The sequence below is a fragment of the Camelus ferus genome, chromosome 14 (assembly GCF_009834535.1).
Source record: "Camelus ferus isolate YT-003-E chromosome 14, BCGSAC_Cfer_1.0, whole genome shotgun sequence".
Classification (NCBI taxonomy): Eukaryota; Metazoa; Chordata; class Mammalia; order Artiodactyla; family Camelidae; genus Camelus; species Camelus ferus.
Genome location: NC_045709.1, coordinates 8,803,077 through 8,822,596, shown reverse-complemented (window position 1 = coordinate 8,822,596; position 19,520 = coordinate 8,803,077). Strand labels below are relative to the sequence as shown.

Below are 19,520 nucleotides of genomic sequence, written 5' to 3'. Positions count from 1 at the left end.
TAAACTTTCCTTAGTGTTTTTTCATAAATTTCAGTGTCCACATTGTTGAAAGCCTCTCCTAAAACTTATAAAATATATCTGAAAGTTATATTTTATAATATTTATTCTTTTTGTAACTGAGCACCTCCACTGCTGACTTTTTACTAATAAATGGAACTGACACAATTTTTAACTGTATTTTTCTCAGATAAATACTTGTTAAAGTTGCAAAATAATATATTCTTTTCTGTTTTTCTCTAATAGAATTTATTTATGTATTTACATTTTCAGTCACATTAACCTTACCCTAGAAGACAACTTCTCAAGGATCTAGATGGAACAGGATTAAAGATGACTGAATATTGGGTTCCAGAAATTTAAAACAATCAGGTAACAAACATTTTTGCAGGGAATGTTCCCAACCAGTCGGTACAAAACAAACCTAGCTGCAATGTATATAAGAAAACTTAAATTATCCCTGTAATACAAGGGAGGGTCTTCAGAATTAGTTCTGGCTTTAGAATTTATCCTGGCTCTGACTGACTGACTGGCTGGTGACTGTTGGTCAATGTATTGAAATATGTCCATTCAACAGAGGCAATGATCATACCTATTTCTTTTTGCTATTATAAAGATTAAATGAGATAATATAAGGCACTGGGTGCCTGGCACAGGGTAACTGCTGACTTTAACTGTTATTACTGTTGCTGTTATTTAGGATAAATGTTTATCCTATCATGAATATGGTATTCTATATGCATGCTGTGGATTTTTAAGAAGTATATGTTGATGTATTACTATAACATTGATATTAATAATAGCTTGGTGAAATTATGTAGATAACAGGATGAGATAACTATAATCCTCACATATGTTTCACAAACTATATTCCTCAAGTAGTATAAATTGAGGAAGCTAGTTTTCTCTATTATATTTGTATCACATTGGAATATTGTTAAAAAAAAAAAAAAGCCAACCATTTTTCACAATGCTAGAGATTTTGACTTTTTTTTCACAGTACTAGATAATAGTGATTAATCGTGAATCATTTTTAAATCTTCAAGGACATTCTGAGTAACAAAAATGAAATTATGTTAATCTCATATTTAGTGTTAATTGAATCTTACTGGATGTTATATCTTTGAATATGGTAATTTTCGTATGTCATACACGTAACTATTTCTTAATCTGATTACTCAAATAAACAGAATGGCCTATTTTTCACTATTCTAATTTTTAAAGAGTTACAGTACTTAAAATTGATCAAGGACACTGAGAAGAGCTATTTATTTTTCTCCTTAAAAACCAGAGAGAGGGGAGGAATAGCTCAGTAGTAGAGCACATGCTTACCATGTATGACGTCTTGGGTTCAATCCCCCAGTACCTCCATTAGCAAAAATAAAATTTAAAGTTGAAAACAACAAAACGAAACAGGATATGCAGGTGTTTAAAAAAAAACAACTATTAACTGATGTGGAGTGGTTTCCAGGGTGTATTGTTATGTGGAAAAAAAAAAGCTGCTTGCAAAAGAGTATATAAAGTATACTGTTTTTTGTGTAAGTAGGAATTGGGAAATAAAAACACATACATATATCTGCTTATTTCTGCAAAAAGAAACAGGAAGAATAAACTAGAAACCAGTGAAACTGGTTACCTACAATGGTAGAGGAATGGGTAGGGGGTAAAAAAAAAAATAAAACAAAATTCAGGATTACTGTTCAGTGACCTTAACATATTAGCAAGACTTCCCTTCTACCAGGAACAAAGTATCTAAAGTCCAGTGACTTCTCTAATTTCCCTTTTCCTTCTCTTGTTTGTTTTCTTTTTTGCCTTTGAATTTCCTCCCTCTGCTCTTCTCCTTTCTCTTCTTTCTCATCTTCCCTCTCCTCGTCTTCCCTCTCCTCTCCTTTAATTTTTTTATTCCAGTAAACTTGGGACAGATATGGAAAAGTTCTTTAGAGTTAGGATGAGGCAAAAAGAGAAGAATCCCCAATATCGACTGCCTCCAATCTGCAAAAAGCTGTATTCAAGGATGCTTTCAACAAATATCTTGTGTTCTCCTCATGTGCTGTGATGGTTATAGCCGTGAGTCATGGCCCCCTCTTAAAGAGCTTGCAGATTAATAGAGAAGATGGATCACATAGGAATAACTGTGACCTGAAATTATCTTTTCCATATTGGCAACCAAATCAAGTTTTGTAAGTTTATAAGTGCGAGAAGTCTAAGTGATCATTTTGAAAACAAACATATCTTTTCCAAACATTAGAAATGATTTGTATTAATTGCCATAATTTGAGTAGTAATTATTCTGAATACATTATTTATTATTCCTTATATTCCGAGAGACCTTTTTACAGCTGAGGAAAACAGAATTTTACCAATATCCTCAAGTGCATAGAAAACATTGATAAGGAACAATGTTAGAAGACTTAGCCTTATTTTGGTTATTGTTTTTATCTATTGTGAGGCTCTAACTGCTTGTAGATAATGTCAGATAAGATGTTCTGATGTTAGCACTAGAAATATGAGTTGTATTTGAGTAAGTAGAACCCAACCTAATCAGAAATATCAACATTATTAAGCATGATTTCTTTAAATTGCTTTTGGGGGGAGAGAGAATGTGTATTCATATTTATTTTTAGTGATGAGATAGGTAACTGTGTAACTTTTGAATCACAGTCCAGACATTCTGCATATTTTCTGATAGGGCTGCTTCTGCTGTTCCACGTGCTAGAAGGGAGTCATGGTGCAGATGGTTAATTAAGGCAAGAACATTCAGTGTAGCTACATACTTGCTGGCTGTTGTTTCAGATTTTTTTTTAAGGTCTAAGATAACAAAGCCACATTTTTTCATTCATCCTTTCATCCTTTTCATTCACTCTTTTTTTTTTTTTTTCTCCTCCAGCTTAGCAAACCATATACTCCTCTGTGGAGCTAAGAATTGATAAGTCTGCTCTTCACAGTGATTTGGGACGTTCCAATCCCGGGAGAAATTAGCCCAAGGTCTAAAATTTTTTTTCTTATCAATAGGAAGTCAACTCTGAAATGAAAATTTTCTGCTTATTCCCGAATAGATTTAAGAATCTACATTTATCCTGAGATTAGTTTTCCAGACCTCAGCGGGAGGATTCTTGTAAGAGAATAGCAGTTAAAACACCTTTTAGGTTTTATAGCTGTTAACTCCTATGCCTAAAACTCAATTCCTTTATCTTCCCTTCACCATATTTGAGCTTAGCTTATTTCTGTTAATTAGAAGTAATTTTAACCTGCCCGGTTTCCTTCGACATATGGGATCCTGATTTTACCACATACTTTTTCCTCAGGGACTGCACAGGACTGAGTCCATATGGAAGAAGAACTTCCCCTTTTCTATGGAGAAAGTGGCAAGGTTAGAAAAGTCATGCCCTTGGAGCATGCATTTTCTGTCGCATGAAACATACTTCGTCAAACATCTACTGGTCACAGTGTAGTGGCTGAGATGCTGGCAGATCGCTGTTGTTGGGGGTTAGAATGCTGAGGGGGGCCAGCAGGGGACTTGGGGATTGTCTGAGGGCTAGAGAAAGGGCTCCTGGAGGCGGTGATGTTTGAGTTGGATGAGGAGTACAGGCCAGCCCTGCTTTCACAGATAACGCTGTCCTGCAAAAGGGTCTGAGTTTAATAGTATTTGCTCCATTCCCAGAGATTAAAAAAAAAATTATAAATATCTAATCTTAGATGATGTGTTCTTAATGCATCATTGATATTCTTTAAGTTATTTCATTTCCATCACATCTGAACATTGCAGTCAACCTGCTTAAGTCCAGTCAGCAGCCATTTGATGTTACAAGTTTCACATCTTTCAGCGTGCACATTGATTTCCACCTTGTGTTAATTTTATTAAATTTGCAAAATACCTGGTTTTCACTGTTAACAGCTTAATATTAACTTCCACTGTTAACTTTCATTTTTCTGTTTTCTAGTTTTTAAAAAAATAAAATATCAAAATGCAGTAAAAGATGTGAATAATTATACAAAGCCAATATAGGGCACAAAGACAGCAAGGCTTCTGACACAGAACCATAGGACTACCATGTGCTGACTTGAAGTGCTTGTTTCTGATCCCTTGTAGGAAAGTCCAAAGTAGCTTCCAAAAGCAATCTGTAGAACCTGAAAGTCTTACAGAATGTTCATAAAATTCATGACTTTTTTCTGGGAACAGATTTGTAAAATAAAAGAACAGACTCACAGAATTAGCAATGAAATTACTGTATTACGTGGTGTTATGCTGCCAGGAAATCCTCAGAGGGTGAGGTGCTGGTGGGTGTTTGTTAAGAATTTATTTTTTGGTAGGCATGCCTAACATGTAATTTTAATTCTATAATTCTATTCCAATTATTGTATTTTTTAAATTTTATTTTTTTTTGGGAGGGGGGAGAGGTAATTAAGGTATGTTTGTTTTTTTATTTATGTATTTTTGATAGAGGTGCTGGGGATTGAACCCAGACCTCGTGCATGCTAGGCATATAGCTCTACCACTGAGCTCTACCCTCCCTCACCAATTGCTGTATTTTAAATTGAATTGTGACAACCAAATAATTGTAGTTAACTGAAGTATTATAATCCAGTTGGTTCTTCATATAGCTGGAGAAGCAGAGTTCAACAGGGAGCACACACTCAGGAATAATAAAATGGTCTCTAACTTTATGGAGATGTATTTCCTTAATTATGTTTTCCTTGAGGTAGTATTAAAATTTCACTGCTTTGCATTTCCCAAACAGATGCTAGCGGAAGATGAGGGAGGTAGACTGGATATGAGCAAGGCAGCGTAAAGGAAAGCTGGCCTGGAGTTACTGCTCGCCTGTGGTGGTGATGTGTGCAGGGAGGAGGGTTGCCTGGGCCAAGCTCAGATTGCACATTCTAGGGACGTGATCTTGATGATGTGCATTGCCAAGCTCTCATTCCCTGGGAGTGCTTTTTTCCCATGCAGGTCTTTCTATTGCCCACTCTCGGCTCCTGCTCATCCAGTCCCTTACTTAACAGTTGGGCCCAGAGGTAGCTGGTGCCTTCTGCAGAGATGCCTGCTGTCATGTGGGGTGGCTGCGGCATGATTGAGGCCCTACAGGGTGCTGTGTATGGATCCTTGTACTGTATACACACTCTTATAACGTACAGCGTGTATGTACAAGGTATGCGTGTATCCTGTATATGTGCACATGTATCCAGTATATGCAGCGTCTGTAGCTATATACGCTCATGATGATGCCAGAGAGAAGAATGTATTTTTCTTCTGTGAACAAAGATGCTCAATTCCTTGAGACTCATATTAAATATTTACTTGAAAAAAGTGTAAACATGTGCATTTCATAAATTAAGTCATTAGTTCCTTATGAAATAGTTTCCCCACAGATTTAGAGAAACGAATTTTTGATAACTAACCTCCAGTAGCCAGCCTTCTGACAGATATAAAAAGCAGTGAATACACACCTCCATTGTACTTAGGTTATATTGTAATTATTTGCTTTCTATTAAATTGTGAGCTCCATGAAGGGAATAATTATGTCTCATTTTTATATCTTAGTATCTGACACTCAGTAAATGTCCACGGACACCGTCAGACCCAACATTCTCTCAACGAGTAGCATCCTTTGCCCAGTGTATGACTGCAGGTGACATTACAGACCTCCCCCCTGGAATCCCAGTGGTCAGTAGAGTCATGGCCTGGGTACTGTAGGTTTTGTAGAGGTGGGCCAGGAGGAAAATTGAGAACTCATAATTTGTAGATGAGTGTTAAGGAGCTGATTGGACTTGTGACCTGATTCTGGGCATCTAAGAGCCCTGCTTCGGGCTCTGTCGCTCACTGAGATTGATGCTGTTAGTGGTGACCAGCTGCTTCCCTCTATATTAGTTTCTGCCCTAACAAACTACCACAAACTGGGTGGCTTAAAACAACAGAAACTTATTCTCTGACAGTTCTGGAGCCTGGAAGTCTGAAATCAAGGTGTCGGCAGGGCCACGCTCTCTGAAGGCTCTAGGGAAGAAGCCTTCCCTCCCTCTTCCAGCTTCTGGTGGTTCCCAGCATTCCTTGGTGTTCCTGAACCTGTCTGGATCGTGCCAGTCTCTGGCTCCATCTTCACAAGGCTGTCTTCACTGTGTCTTAACGCTGTGCAATAGTTAATTTTACGTGTCAACTTGTGTGGCCCCTGGTGTCCAGGTTAAACATTGTTTTTGGGTGTGTCTGTGAGGGTGTTTCCAGATGGGAACAGCACTCAGGAAATGGGTTGCCCTCCCCAGTGTAGGGGGCATCATCCAGTCTGTTGAGAACCTGAATGGATCAAAAGGCAGAGGAAGGAGGAGTTCATCCCACTTTTCCTGCCTCACTGATTGATCTGGGACATCTCATTTCATCTTCTGCCCTCAGATTGAATTTACATGATTGTCTCCCTTGGTGCTCAGGCCTTTGGACTCAAACTGAATATATGCTGTCAGCTTTCCTGGGTCTCCAGTTTGCCAGTGCAGATGTAGGACTTCTGAGCTTCCATAATCACATGAGCGAGTTCCTCATTTTATATGTATGTTTGATATCTTCACCCAGCTCCTCAGGTTGAAGGCACAAATATCCTTTCCAATCTGTAGAAAGTAAGTAGCAAGTCTGATCAGCTCTCTACGAGAACATATTTGCTGGTAAGAATGAATTAATAGCTGATGGGAGAGACAGGCCTTAGACAATCCCTTGTTCCTTTAAATTAAGAGTATGGTGATTATTGAGGGAAATGGCCAACTATGCCATTTGATAGGCAAATTGGCTATTTATGCATCTTATTGTAATCATCAAAATTTTTGAAAGTTGAAAAGTAAGTAAAAATGTTTCCAATATAGCAAATAAGTAAAATTTCTCTTTAAAACAGCTTTATAATGTCCACATTGAATGCTCTAATGGGAGTGCAAGTGCTCATGATCTTAATGTATGCTGTTAGGGATTTGATCCTCTCCACCCCCCCCTCCCCCGAATTCATGTCGAAATCCTAACCATCAAAGGTGATGGTATTAGAGGTGGGACCTTTAGGAGGTGCTTGAGTTATCAGGGTAGAAGCTTCATGAATAGGATTAGTGCTTTATAATAGGTGCTCCGGAGACACCCCTGGCCCCTCCCACCATGTTTGGACACAGTGAGAAGGCAATGGCTATGGACCAGGAAGGGTGCCCTCATCAGAACGTGACTGTGCTGGCACCTTGGCCTTGGACATTCCAGCCTCCAGAACTGTAAGAAATAAACTTTTGTTCATAAGCTGCCCAGTCTATGGCGTTTTGGTGTAGCAGCCTGAACATAGACTAAGACACTTAGTTACTTTTGAAGGTAACCTTATTCGGGAAAGGGGTCACTGCAGATGTAATTCGTTTAGTTAAGTTGAGGTCATTAGGGTGACCTAATCCAGTAGGACCTATGTCCTTATCAGAAGGGGAGATTTAGACACAGAGACAGACACACGTTGGGGAAGATGAAGTGAAGACACAGGGAGAGTACGGCCATCTGCAAGCCAAGGGGAGAGGCCTGAAACAGATCTTTCCGTCACAACCCTTAGAAGAAAGCAAACCAGCTGATACCTTGACTTTGAGCTTCTAGCCTCCAAAACCATGCGAAAGTAAAGTTCTGTTGTTTAAGCTACTCAGTGGTACTGTGTTACAGCAGCCGTAGCAAATGAATACACATACTTCCTGGGCGGTTCTTCCTACCAGTCCCCAAACCTGTATGGGGCGATGAGGGAGCCCACCAGCTCTCACACTGAATGATTGGGACTGACCCATGAACTGAAACTTCTGAACTTTTCCCTTGGTGTCACTTTCAGTATTATTCTTTCCCAAAAACTTAGGCAGCGGATGAAGTAGCAGTCTCCTCTCAATTTTCCCTGCTTTTATAACCAGCCTAGTTTCCAGAGCTACACTACGACAGAGCCAACACTGACAGTGCTTGCCAGACCTTCAGCTCCCCCGGAGTTCAGCCTTGGGTGATTCCTGTGTCCTTGAGGAAAATTAGTAGGTGAGGTCTGATTCCATCCAGGCCAGTGGTCCTCTGTTGCGGTGAGAGCAGGACTGAAGCAGCCGCGCTTACAAAGGCAGTTCCCACAGCTGTGACGGCCTCTCCAGAGTAGCGTGTTCCTCCTCACACCAACTCTGACTCATCCACAGAAGTGAAAGGGGCAAAGAAAATGCACTTTTTATTAACAAACATATATATATATTTTTTTTAATCAAATATATACATATATATATATTTTTTTTTCCTTTTCAGCCAGTACGGGCTACTCTGTCGTCTTTGAAGATGTTAGATGTGGGCAAGTGGCCAATTTTCTCCCTTTGCTCTGAAGAAGAACTGCAGTTAGTTCGTCAGGCCTGCGTCTTCGGCAGCGCTGGCAACTGAAGTTTTATACACTACAGTGAATGACGAGGTGATGTGGACCAAAATGCTCAGCCACTTACATTTTCAGTAATGGATTTGCAGAATTGAAGATCTTGGGGGAACTGAGGAATTAAGGAAGGAATTAAGGTTTTAAAAAAAAAAGCCATGGAGAGTAGATTCTTACCTACTAAATAATGAAGCAGTTTTCCTTTAGGGGAACTGTGCCTCCTTGAATGGGATCACAGGTTTGTCAGAACTAGAGCTGCGTGACCTAACAGTGGCTTCTCCCACAGGTTTTTGTGCTTGGCACAAACTGCTGTGGCTGTTTGGGATTAGGTGATGTCCAGAGCACCATCGAACCTCGGAGACTGGACTCGTTAAGTGGCAAAAAAATCGCCTGCCTCAGCTACGGGAGTGGCCCGCATGTTGTCCTTGCAACAACAGGTAACCTAGGAGCACGGTGTAGAGTTCTAACCGTTGCTTTATCTGTTGAGAAACAGGACTAGGACTACACCTTACATCGAGAACATACTTTTTGATTGGGCAAGGCTTTTCGGCTGTCCCCTGTGAACCTGACTATGCTTCAGACTGACATGAAATATGAACGTGTCTGAATATCAAAAGAAGATAATGTAGCACATGGTAGCAGTTACTGGCACTTTGAGTGTAAGAATGACAATGCTATAAGCCAAGTAAACCGCTTTTGTTTATACTTTATAAGTGAGATTATTTTGCCTTAGTAATGCTGAACTCACTCTGGACTTTTTGAACTTGACATTCTCGAGCTATGAACAGAGAGGATTAAAGCTAGCTTCGGAGATCTTCCCTGACTCTTAGCGTTCTGTGGTTCTGACGTTAAACAGTGGCTGATGGCTGCAGTTGGTATTAGTAGTATAAGGAATTAAATATTCTCATGGCTCTTCCACGTATTCAGACTGATGAGACATTACAATTATAACTTGAGTTTTTCTTAAGCTGGGTACTCATTAGTATTATTTACATTGAAAATAAATTTTATAAATACTCTTGTATATTTATTTCACATTTAAAACATAAGTTTTAGGGATTTTTGGTTGCCAGTAGTATCAGACCACTTCTACACTGAAAACAGATAAAAATTCTAGGTACAATATTTAAAATTTTTTTTTTCATAAAAGCATCAGAACACTGATCAGGCAGAAAGGAATTATCAGACCATATTTAAGAGAAAGTATGAATTTAAGAGGGAAGAGGGGACCTTGAAGCTAATTTTGCCTTTAAGGCATCTGCGTATGCACTTAACAGAGTTGTGGTTTGATGTACTCATGAAATGAAGGGGTCACAAGTCAAAGACCTCACATTAGGCTGAATATCAAAGGGCTACACTCAGGGCAAGGCTAAGGAAGTTCTCCCATCTCTCAGGAATCAACAGAAAAGTTCCTTGGCTCTGAGCAAAGCAGGGAGAAAACAGAAAGAAAGAAAACCTCTCCCTGAGAGGTTATAACCATGAATTTGTATTCCAGTTCCCATCAGATTCATGGTCCATACTCTCAAGCCTTGGAATTTATCAGAGAGGTACCTTTAAGTGGCTTAAAGACATGAGAGAAGTTAATGCAGATCCTTTCTAGAGGAAAGCACCTTCATCCCAGGCTCGGGGAAGTGTAATGCTATTGAAAAATAATTGTTCCATGCAATTAATAGCACATAGTCAAAAATAACCAAGGAAACAAGGATCCGTGAATGAGAACCAGCAAAAAACATAGCAAAAACTGGCTACTAAATATCAGATATTAAAATTATTAGACACCAGTTATAAGATGGCTGTATTCATTGTGTTTGAAGGATTAAGGAATGAACTTGAGGTTACTTGGAGAGATCATAGAAGATTTGAAAGAGAACCAAATAAAGTAATTATCAAAATGAAAAACTCAGTGGACAAGTTTTGCAGCAGTTTGGACACAGCAAAAGAGAAAATTATTAGATTGGAAAATAGAAGAAATTATCTAGAATGTCACACAAAGAGACAACAGGTAGAAAATACAGATGAAAGAAGTATGTACTGTGTTATTCCACTTATTTAAAGTTTAAAACCAGGAAAGACTAAATTCTGTTATTCAGAGTGTATATGTGGGGGCTTTTGGGGTGATTATAAGATATTTCTTGAGTGGAAGTAAATGGATGTGCTTTGTAATTATTTACAAAACTGCATATTTTATGAATTTTTATGAATGTGTATTATACTGTACAATAAGTAATATTACAAAGGTTTAAAAAACTAACTTGGTGATTATTTCATAGATAAGGAAATTAAGGTCCAGAGACATTAAATGACCTTACAATCTTTTGACTTTCAATCTAATGTTTTTTTCCATTACTATTAGCTGCCTTTTCTCTGTTATTTATTAAAAACCTATCTTGCAGCTATTATAATTGCCTGCATTTAAATTTCATCTTGTTGCTTTGAGGTGGAATGTAGTTTAACTTTCCAAATGTCTTCCTTTTCTAGAATGAGTTTGATGAGAATAGGGAAGTTGATTAGCTTTTGCATGTGAAGTTTCAGTTTCCATTTGTGGAAGTGTGCTATATGTATTTTCCCATAATGAATTAGATATTTTGAAATCTGGTTGTGTTTCTTTTTATTTCAGAAGGAGAAGTCTTTACCTGGGGTCATAATGCTTACAGCCAGCTGGGCAACGGGACAACTAATCATGGTTTAGTGCCCTGTCATATATCTACTAATTTGTCAAACAAACAAGTTACTGAAGTTGCCTGTGGGTCTTACCATTCTTTGGTGCTAACATCTGATGGAGAGGTGAGAATAGTCAGCATAAATCTCATTGATCGTTAGACAGATTCCTGTAGCAGCCCTGGAAATACAATCATTTGATTAAAATAACCACCTACCTCAAATTCAGTCTTCCTCTTGTTAGCAATTCATAGTCATGGTCTTTACTTGGTGAAGTGTACCTGTATGTAGTAAGGTTTTCTATAACAGCAACATTTAAAAAGACGTATTATTACTTCTGTATTGCTATACTCAAGGGGATTATTGGCAAAAAGAAAAATCCCCAAATGCTGGAAAATATGACTGAGGCCAAGTAGATACTTTTATAAGGATTATATGATATTTGATAGTAATTTTTACTGTTTGTGTAGATAATGCCAGTAACCTAATTTTACAAAGTAACACATTTTGTTAGAATTCTCTGAAAACTTTTTTGCCCGTGTTGTGAGGATTTATGAATATCAAACACTTTGAGGGCAAAGATGGAGCGCTCCAAGTGCCAATAGAGACACTATACATATTAGTGTGTTTCATTTATTGATCTCTTCTGCCAAATAGGTGTTTGCCTGGGGTTATAATAACTCCGGGCAGATAGGGTCTGGATCAACAGCTAATCAGCCGATCCCTCGAAGAGTCACTGGCTGCTTACAGAATAAAGTGGTCGTGAACATCGCCTGTGGGCAGATGTGCTCCATGGCAGTGGTGGACACTGGGGAGGTAAGAACGTTATTTCATATGTTGCTTAAAAAACCTCTCTGCCTTATCAGTGTCAGACCAACATGCACGTTTCTCACAACAGAGACCTTGATTGCGTTTTGTCTCATCTTTTGTGGGCATTGAGTCTCTCATTTTCTCTCAGGTCTTCGTCTGGGGTTATAATGGGAATGGGCAGCTGGGACTTGGCAGCGGCGGCAACCAGCCAACCCCCTGCAGAATAGCAGCTTTGCAAGGCATTCGTGTCCAGCGGGTACGCCCACTTTTGGTTTCTATGTGCTTGTTTTTAAGTCTACAGTGTAAAGATATCAGTGTACTGAAAACATAGTTTTCTTAGTGGTATGAAAAGTTAGCTGCTTGGATATCTTGACTGAAGTAAAGTTAAAGCTCTCTTTCCATGAATTAAGTTGTAGATGTTTATCAGAAAATTTATATTTCCAGGGCACTCTCATAATAGCTGTTGGAATGTAAATTGTTACCATCTTTTCCAAGGAAACTTTGGCCATATGCATCAGGAGTCTTAAAAATATTCATACCTTTTGATCTGGAATTCTACTCTTAGGGTATTATCCTAAGAAAGCAAAGAGAAAGTGACCAACAGAATTAGTGAAGATAAAGAAAAAAAAAAAGAATAACAAATAATAGATGAAGTATAATTTATCTAATCAAACATAAAGTTAATGGTTAAATAAGTTACAGTAAACTTATAAGGACAGAAATGATGCTTAAAAAGGTTTTTAATGGTAGGGAAATAGTGCTATATGTGATGTTAAGTAAAAAGAAAGACACAGGAGTACTTTTACAATATGATTTTTTTTAAGTTATCAGTGCATATCTCTATAAATAGAAAAAAATCCTGATCTTGAGATTACTTTCATAATTATACTTTTCAATATTTTTTTCACATTGAACTTTCTTATTTAAAAAAAGTTTTACTTTTATAATTAAAAAAAGAAAATAATTCTTAAAAAATAAAAGTGCCTATTTCTTATTCACTTCGCACCCCTTGATCTCTGCGAGCATAATGAATGCTAAATTAAAGCTGAATGAACTGGCCTCCTGTCACTGAGGGGCTCCTGTTGGTCTCACTGCACTGTTCACCACACATGGGACCTAAGCTAGCTCTGGGGGGATACTGGTTAAATTTATGCTTACCTCTCTGGGCTGCCTCTTCCTCTTTCTTTCCTTTCTTCCTTCCTTCTTTTTTTTTTTTTAAAGTTTTGATTCTTAACCTATCTTGTGAAAGCACATTTCCTTTTATCTGCAGGCCTGAGTAGATTTGGCTTTTCTCTTTCCAGGTTGCCTGTGGCTACGCACACACATTAGTATTAACAGATGAAGGTCAAGTGTATGCTTGGGGCGCAAATTCCTATGGCCAGTTGGGCACTGGCAATAAAAGTAACCAGTCCTACCCTACTCCTATCGTTGTGGAAAAGGACAGGTAATATGTGGATTTTCAAAATAACTTCAGTTTTTTTTTACTGATTAAACAAAACTTAGACATGGTACAGAATTGTGGGCTATTTACTGCTAGTATTCAAGAATATTCTTGAACAAGAGCACTCATTCCTTTTTGAAATTGGCTTAATGAATCGTTGGGGAGGTTGAGTGTGTGTTAAATGTTCTATTTCCACATACCCGTATTTCACCTATACCTCCAGCAGCTACTCCACACCAGCTGCAATGACTAAACCTCCAGCAGCTCTTCCGCACTATTCTTCTTGCTCAGAAATGACCTTTCCCCTCATTCTCGTTGTCTTCTATTTTATAGTCTTAAGAGGAAGATGATGAAACAACAATGAAAATGAAGAACCAAATGGTCATTTTCAGCCCTCTTGATTTTCATTTGAGGATTATGAACCTGGCTACTTTTATTGAACCTACATTAAATTGGTTAACAAACCTTCCCCCACCCCCAGATCTTACAGTAAGACCCTGGACCCCTAAGAATTAGGGAGAAGGAAAGATAATGAAATGGCCAGGCCATTTTCGGTTCTTTTAAAGGTAGTTCAGAGCTACTCAGTAAAAAGAGAAGACGATCTTGAGGCCTTGAATGGTCACAAAAATGCCTCCGGCTAGCCAGTCCAGTCAGTGGGGACATTTAGTATTTAGACAAAACAGCAAAGAAGTGTTAAAGGATCAAACAGAGGTAACATGTAAAAACAAGCTGTCTGTATGGCATTTTACCATTTTTCTGGTGCTGCCACATTTAACATAAACTTGAACTCATCTGTCCTTGAACTCACAGAACCCACTGCCATCCGGCCACCAGCAACCCACCCCACGTTGTAGCTCCTGGTCCCGGCCGTCCCAGCATGAGTGCCGGGTTTTCTGACTCTGGTCACGCTGGGCCACACAAGCTGTAGTGGGGAAAGCAAGAGAGGCAGAGAAACAGGGCCCAGAAGTTATGTGAGTGTCAGGTCCTTACCTGGCACTTGGGAGTTAGCATTGCTTTTTGTCTTTTTAAAAAACTTCATAACTTAAAAAATTATTTTTAAATTAGATCTGTAAAACAAGTGGAAACAGCTAAATACTTGTACACTTGATGTTGTCCACGTAAACGTGATTTGGGCTACAAGTATCAAAGATGAGTGTTTTGCATGCGATGTTCCTGCTTTCTCAGTCTTCCATGCTTGAATTTCACATGGTAACTTCTGAGCTTGCAGGCCCCATCACACGAACAAGGCGAGGGAGGAACCTGTGAGTCTGCTGGGACTTGTCCTGCACCTGCCCGCCCTTTTCAGTGACTGACACTTTGCAGACACGTTATGACTTCTCTCTCAGGAACTCCTGACTCCTGGGGCCCATTACGGGGAAGCTTAGCTGGAGAGAGAATGGGATGGAACTTGGGGCGGGGTGGATCGTCAGGTCTTGGTTACCTGTTCACAGAAGTTGAAAGTGCAAATCTGCCTGCATTGGATTATTTGCTCAAACAACAATGCAAGGGAAACCTGATTAAACATTTTTCTCATTGAGGTCTATTTATGATGAAGGATGCTAACACGTGTTAGCAATTTATGTTCACACAGAAGTGATTTTAATAATTAAAGTGCCTCTCCAACCCAGTTATTCCCAATCTTTCTGAATTCTCAGTACTTTGATTTACCAGCATTTGTGTCTTTATTCTTAAAGTGCCATAAAAGCATGTTTTAAGTTCAATTGATTTAAAACTAACTCTGCCTTGCATTTTTGTGAATCCTGTGGCCTCTTGTGGTTATTAATAGTGTTGGCCTCTTACAGAAGCAAGATTGGGAATCACTGCTCTGAATCTTATTGCCACGATTTCTTCTCCACTATTCTGCTTCCTCACGGAGTAGCTTTTCCCCCTTGTTTTCTGTTTTGCATCTTCTCACTCTCTGCTATTTTGTTTCTAGTACTTTTCAGCTATTAAGCTGTGGGGTTGTCGCGGGTCATTTGGTCGACGTGACAAAACCTGTTCATGATGAACGCATAGTAAATTTTTTCCCCATTAAGAATAGCTACAAAATAAAGTGGGAAGGAAATACACCAGACATCCTGACAGTAAAGGTTAGCTCAGTTTATAGTCAGCGTCTGTTACATGTATGACCGGAAAATCTGAGCTTCAGAATTTGCTTCTTGGTATGAATCAGATTTAAGGACAGATGACCTGAGGCAAAGGCAAGGCGCCTGCCTTGGCAGATGCTTGAGTCCCAAGCCGAGACCTGAAGGTTGCCTCTAAACTTTCTCCGCTCTCCTTCCTGTAGCAGCTGCTGCGGTCAGCCACGCCCGTGCCCCACCCCTGCCTTTCCGTGTGGCGCTAGGTGCTCCAGGTAAACACCCCAGGCCGTGTTCAGGGGGGGCCAGCCTTCCTAGCTTTTCTGCATCCTAACCCCTGGCTGTGGAAGCAGTGTTCCCGCCTCCTGTAATGGCAAAGGCTGCTCCCCTCTCCTGGAGGTTAATGGGTAAATGTTTCAGAAGTGAATGTAGGAACGAGGTTATCCTGATTTTCTGGTGTTGGGTAGTTTAGCACAGGAGGCTATGATTGTGCTCCAGTCAGTTAACATTTCTTATAGAACATTATCAGGGAAAAGAGAGGCTGTCACTGTCAGTGGTCTCCCAAAGTGTACAAAAGGTACTCAAAAAATCCAAAAGTCCTTGCCTAGTAGGTCGCTGTGGAAGTGCTTAGATATGTTAAGAACAAGAGCGGTTAATGAATGTTTATCTGAACACTGTTGGGCTGTTCCAACCTCTCCTGCCTCCGGAGAATACCAGATTGCTTATAGCTAAAGCGGGTGAAATGTAGAAGGCCCTTTCTTCTTTAATTATGTGCTTCGCGCTCTGTGTTGAGCCCCGTCCTGCCATCAGACCTGCACTGCGGCCCCCGCTCGGCACTGCTGGCTGGTGTTTTCTTAGACTCCCGCTCGGGCCATGTCCGACTCCTCTTCCTCCTCCCAGTGATACCTGTGGCCACCCTGATTCTTTCTTGGCCTCGTGGCCTCGTGGCTCGGACGTGACATCTGCACTCCTTTCAGCCTTCCCCAGCTCGCTTTCTAGACTGTTCCATCTCTTCCTTCAGTCTTATCTTGCACACAATTGCCAGATTAATCTAAGAACACCATTTTCATTACTTCCTGGCCCTGTTTACAGAGCTGTTTCCCATTTGTCACATGAGCTCAAATCCACACTCAGTCTTGAATTTAAGACCAACGCCACTGTTCCTAGTGAACCTCGTGCTCTCTGCTCCCCAAGGCGCCTCTCTGCTGCAGTTGGTCCTCTTGGTGTTGTACCCTGTCTGGTCTTGCTGGTTCCGTCCTGTGCTCATTCCACATTTGCACGTGCTTTTCTCTCTGCCTCAGATGCTCTTACTCCACTTCTTTGACAAACCCAAAGCCAGCGTGGCCCAGGTTCTGAAATACTCCCCGAGGAGTCCCCAGGGAAGATGTTCCTTTACTCACCAGAGCACTGTAGTAGTCACTGCCATATTCTGATGGTTATTTGGACTTGGTTTGTAACTTCACAGATGTGTGACTTCCCTCTTCAGCTAAATCGTGAGCTCCTCAGGGCAGGCCCCAGGTTCCTGCAGCTGGTAAACATTTTCATCACAGGAAGAAACTGCTTTTGAATGTTCGCTGTGCTACGTCTCTTATTTCATTTACTTTTCACCACAAGCCTGTGAGATGATGGCTTTTTTGTATTCTGCTCCCCCCCTGCCTTTATTTTTAAAGATGATAAAACAGATGATGAGTTTGAGTAACTTGCCTCTATGGGTTACTGGCTGACTCCCAGCCCATGAGTAGTAGTAGTAATAATGGGAAGAGACCTGTACTGTTATGGTGCAATTTGTGCACCATGCATTGTGCTTGGTGCTTAACATTCTGTCATTACATTCTCATGTGCTAGCCTTGCAGTGCGACGAAACTGAGGCTCCTGGAGGCTGAGGGACTTGTGCGCGGTCACACAGCCTAGTAACAGGGCTGTGATCCAGACCTGGGTCTGCTGGACTCCAAGCCTAGACCCTCTCCTGCGGGATGTCAGAGCCTCTTCTCTAGTACTCTTGGGTTCTCAAGAGCTGAGAGCTGCCCTCTGATAAATCAGTGAAATTATTTGAGCCACACGTGAAAACAATGTATCTCAGCCTCCTGAGGCAAGCCACCACAGCAGCCTCTAGGTAGTATGAGGACCAGCTCCCTCCACGAATGGGAAACGTCTAATTTAAACAGGTCATGGAGGAATATCTCCACCCTTCAGTTGCTAGCCTTGGTCAGTGGGGCCTTATCCAACCTTCAGCTGCTCTGTGTTATTTAGTCAATAAAATGACCTACAGATTGTCTTTAGTAAGACACTATTTTGGGTGCTTAGGGAGAGAGAAATAAGTCAGGGAGCTGGCCTGCCAGGAACCTGTAATCTAGCTGAATAGGTGAGACATAACACTTGAAAAGATGAACAGGGCCAGGTAGGAGAGGTGAGGACAGGATGTGCTGCAAGAGATCGCATACGGTGGTGGTGTTTGATCTGGGCCTTGAGAGGATTTCTAAGGCAGAGAGAAAGGAAGAGCATTCCTGAACAAGGACTTTGTGCATAATGACACTGAGGCGCAGTGAGGACATCTGTTTGCTGGAACATAGGATGTGTGGACAAAGGTGACTCGAAAGATAGCTGGACATAGATAGAAGCCGAATTAAGGGAGGCCTTAAGGTCACGTGTCTGGATTTTATCTTATGGGATGTCAATAAAGATTTGAAAGTAGTGATGAGAATGGTGTTTCCAGAGGATTATTAACCTGCTAGCATCGTGCAGTTTGGGTCAGAAGAGAGAGAAATTCTAAGGCAGGGAGACCTAGGAGGCTGTTACATTAGTTGAGATATTGGATGTCCCTGACCAGGCTGTGACAAATGGGAGACATTACAAAAAAGAATTTCTGTTACTTGTCAACTGGATGTTCTGAAAAAAGCAGTAAGTGAGGAGGGAGAAGTCAGAGATGACCCTGAAATTCTAAGCCCGAGTCACTGAGGAGGCTGGTGCCCATGGTCTGCTGTGGCAAAATCAAGATGGCGACCTCAGTTGGGGTAAAATAGTTTACTGTCATCTTTGAATCTGTGTAGTGACTTATTCTTAGAGAAAATAATTATTTTCAAATCAATAAGTCAGTGTTTTCCATTAGGAAGTATTCTGAGAACTACTTGCCTGTCAATCATGAACTTTTGAACTGGGGTCTAACATATGGTTGATCCCAGAAAACTACTCCTTTGGGTTCCAGGTAGTACAGCTCAGTGAGTCAGAACCACTGTATTTACTGTTGCAGTGTGAGTTGGGGTGACCCACAGCATGCTCCACTGAACCCTAAAATTGGTGATGTTTTGATGAAAAGATTTATTGACCCTGGGTCACGATAGCCCCAATTTTTTTGATCTACTTCAATAAGTAATGCTTTAAGAAAAAAATTTAATCATCTTTTTGTTTTGTTTTGTTTTTGGTCCCTACTCTCTTGGATTGCACTTGAGTTTCAAAACAGGACGGTACATATTCTAGGCCTACTGGCTAGAAGTGGTACCAGGCAGATCTTCATGATGTAAAAGTGCCAGTGAAAGAGCTTAAATGTAAAGAACTGTTTGGTGCCTGAAAACGTAGAAGCTTAGGTGTCTAAGTCTTGTTTTGTTGTTGTTTTTTTAAAATCAGTTAAACCTAAGGGAAGAAAAATCAACTTGTTTCTTCTCCCTGTTCACCGTGTTTACTTGGTGTGTGTTTGTGAACCTAGAATTATAGAGATTGCGGCCTGCCACTCTGCCCACACGTCTGCCGCCAAGACGCAGGGAGGGCACGTGTACATGTGGGGCCAGTGCCGGGGCCAGTCGGTGACCTTGCCCCACCTCACCCACTTCTCCTGCACCGACGACGTGTTCGCCTGCTTCGCCACGCCCGCCGTCACGTGGCGCCTCCTGTCCGTGGGTGAGCTGATCGCTGTCCATTTGGGTGATGGCCTGAGAACTAGGAGAAGCCTGGTGCTTTTATTTCGATAGTAAGGACTATGTTAAGTGCAGTATCAGATAATTTATTTCCCTCTGATGGACTCCTGTGAGAGGGAACTAATTTGATTGATTCATTTTTCAAGAAAGTGTCAGAAACCAGCACCTTATACTAAATGAAAAGTAGTTTTGATTGCTTTTTACTGTGATTGGGAAACTATATCTTTTATTTTTAGCAAGTGTATTTGCTCACACATTCAAAAAA

At 40.4% G+C, this 19,520-nt stretch overlaps 1 protein-coding gene across 1 annotated transcript in view; it reads left to right on the top strand.

The window, feature by feature from the left end:
- RCBTB2 (RCC1 and BTB domain containing protein 2) overlaps positions 1-19,520 on the top strand; it is a 43,000-nt gene that overhangs the window by 9,257 nt on the left and 14,223 nt on the right. Inside the window, 9 exon segments of the mRNA XM_032496150.1 lie at positions 8,246-8,371; positions 8,373-8,402; positions 8,647-8,797; positions 10,978-11,144; positions 11,676-11,834; positions 11,977-12,084; positions 13,130-13,272; positions 15,557-15,622; positions 19,048-19,238. Coding sequence (XP_032352041.1) covers positions 8,246-8,371; positions 8,373-8,402; positions 8,647-8,797; positions 10,978-11,144; positions 11,676-11,834; positions 11,977-12,084; positions 13,130-13,272; positions 15,557-15,622; positions 19,048-19,238 — 1,141 coding nt within the window.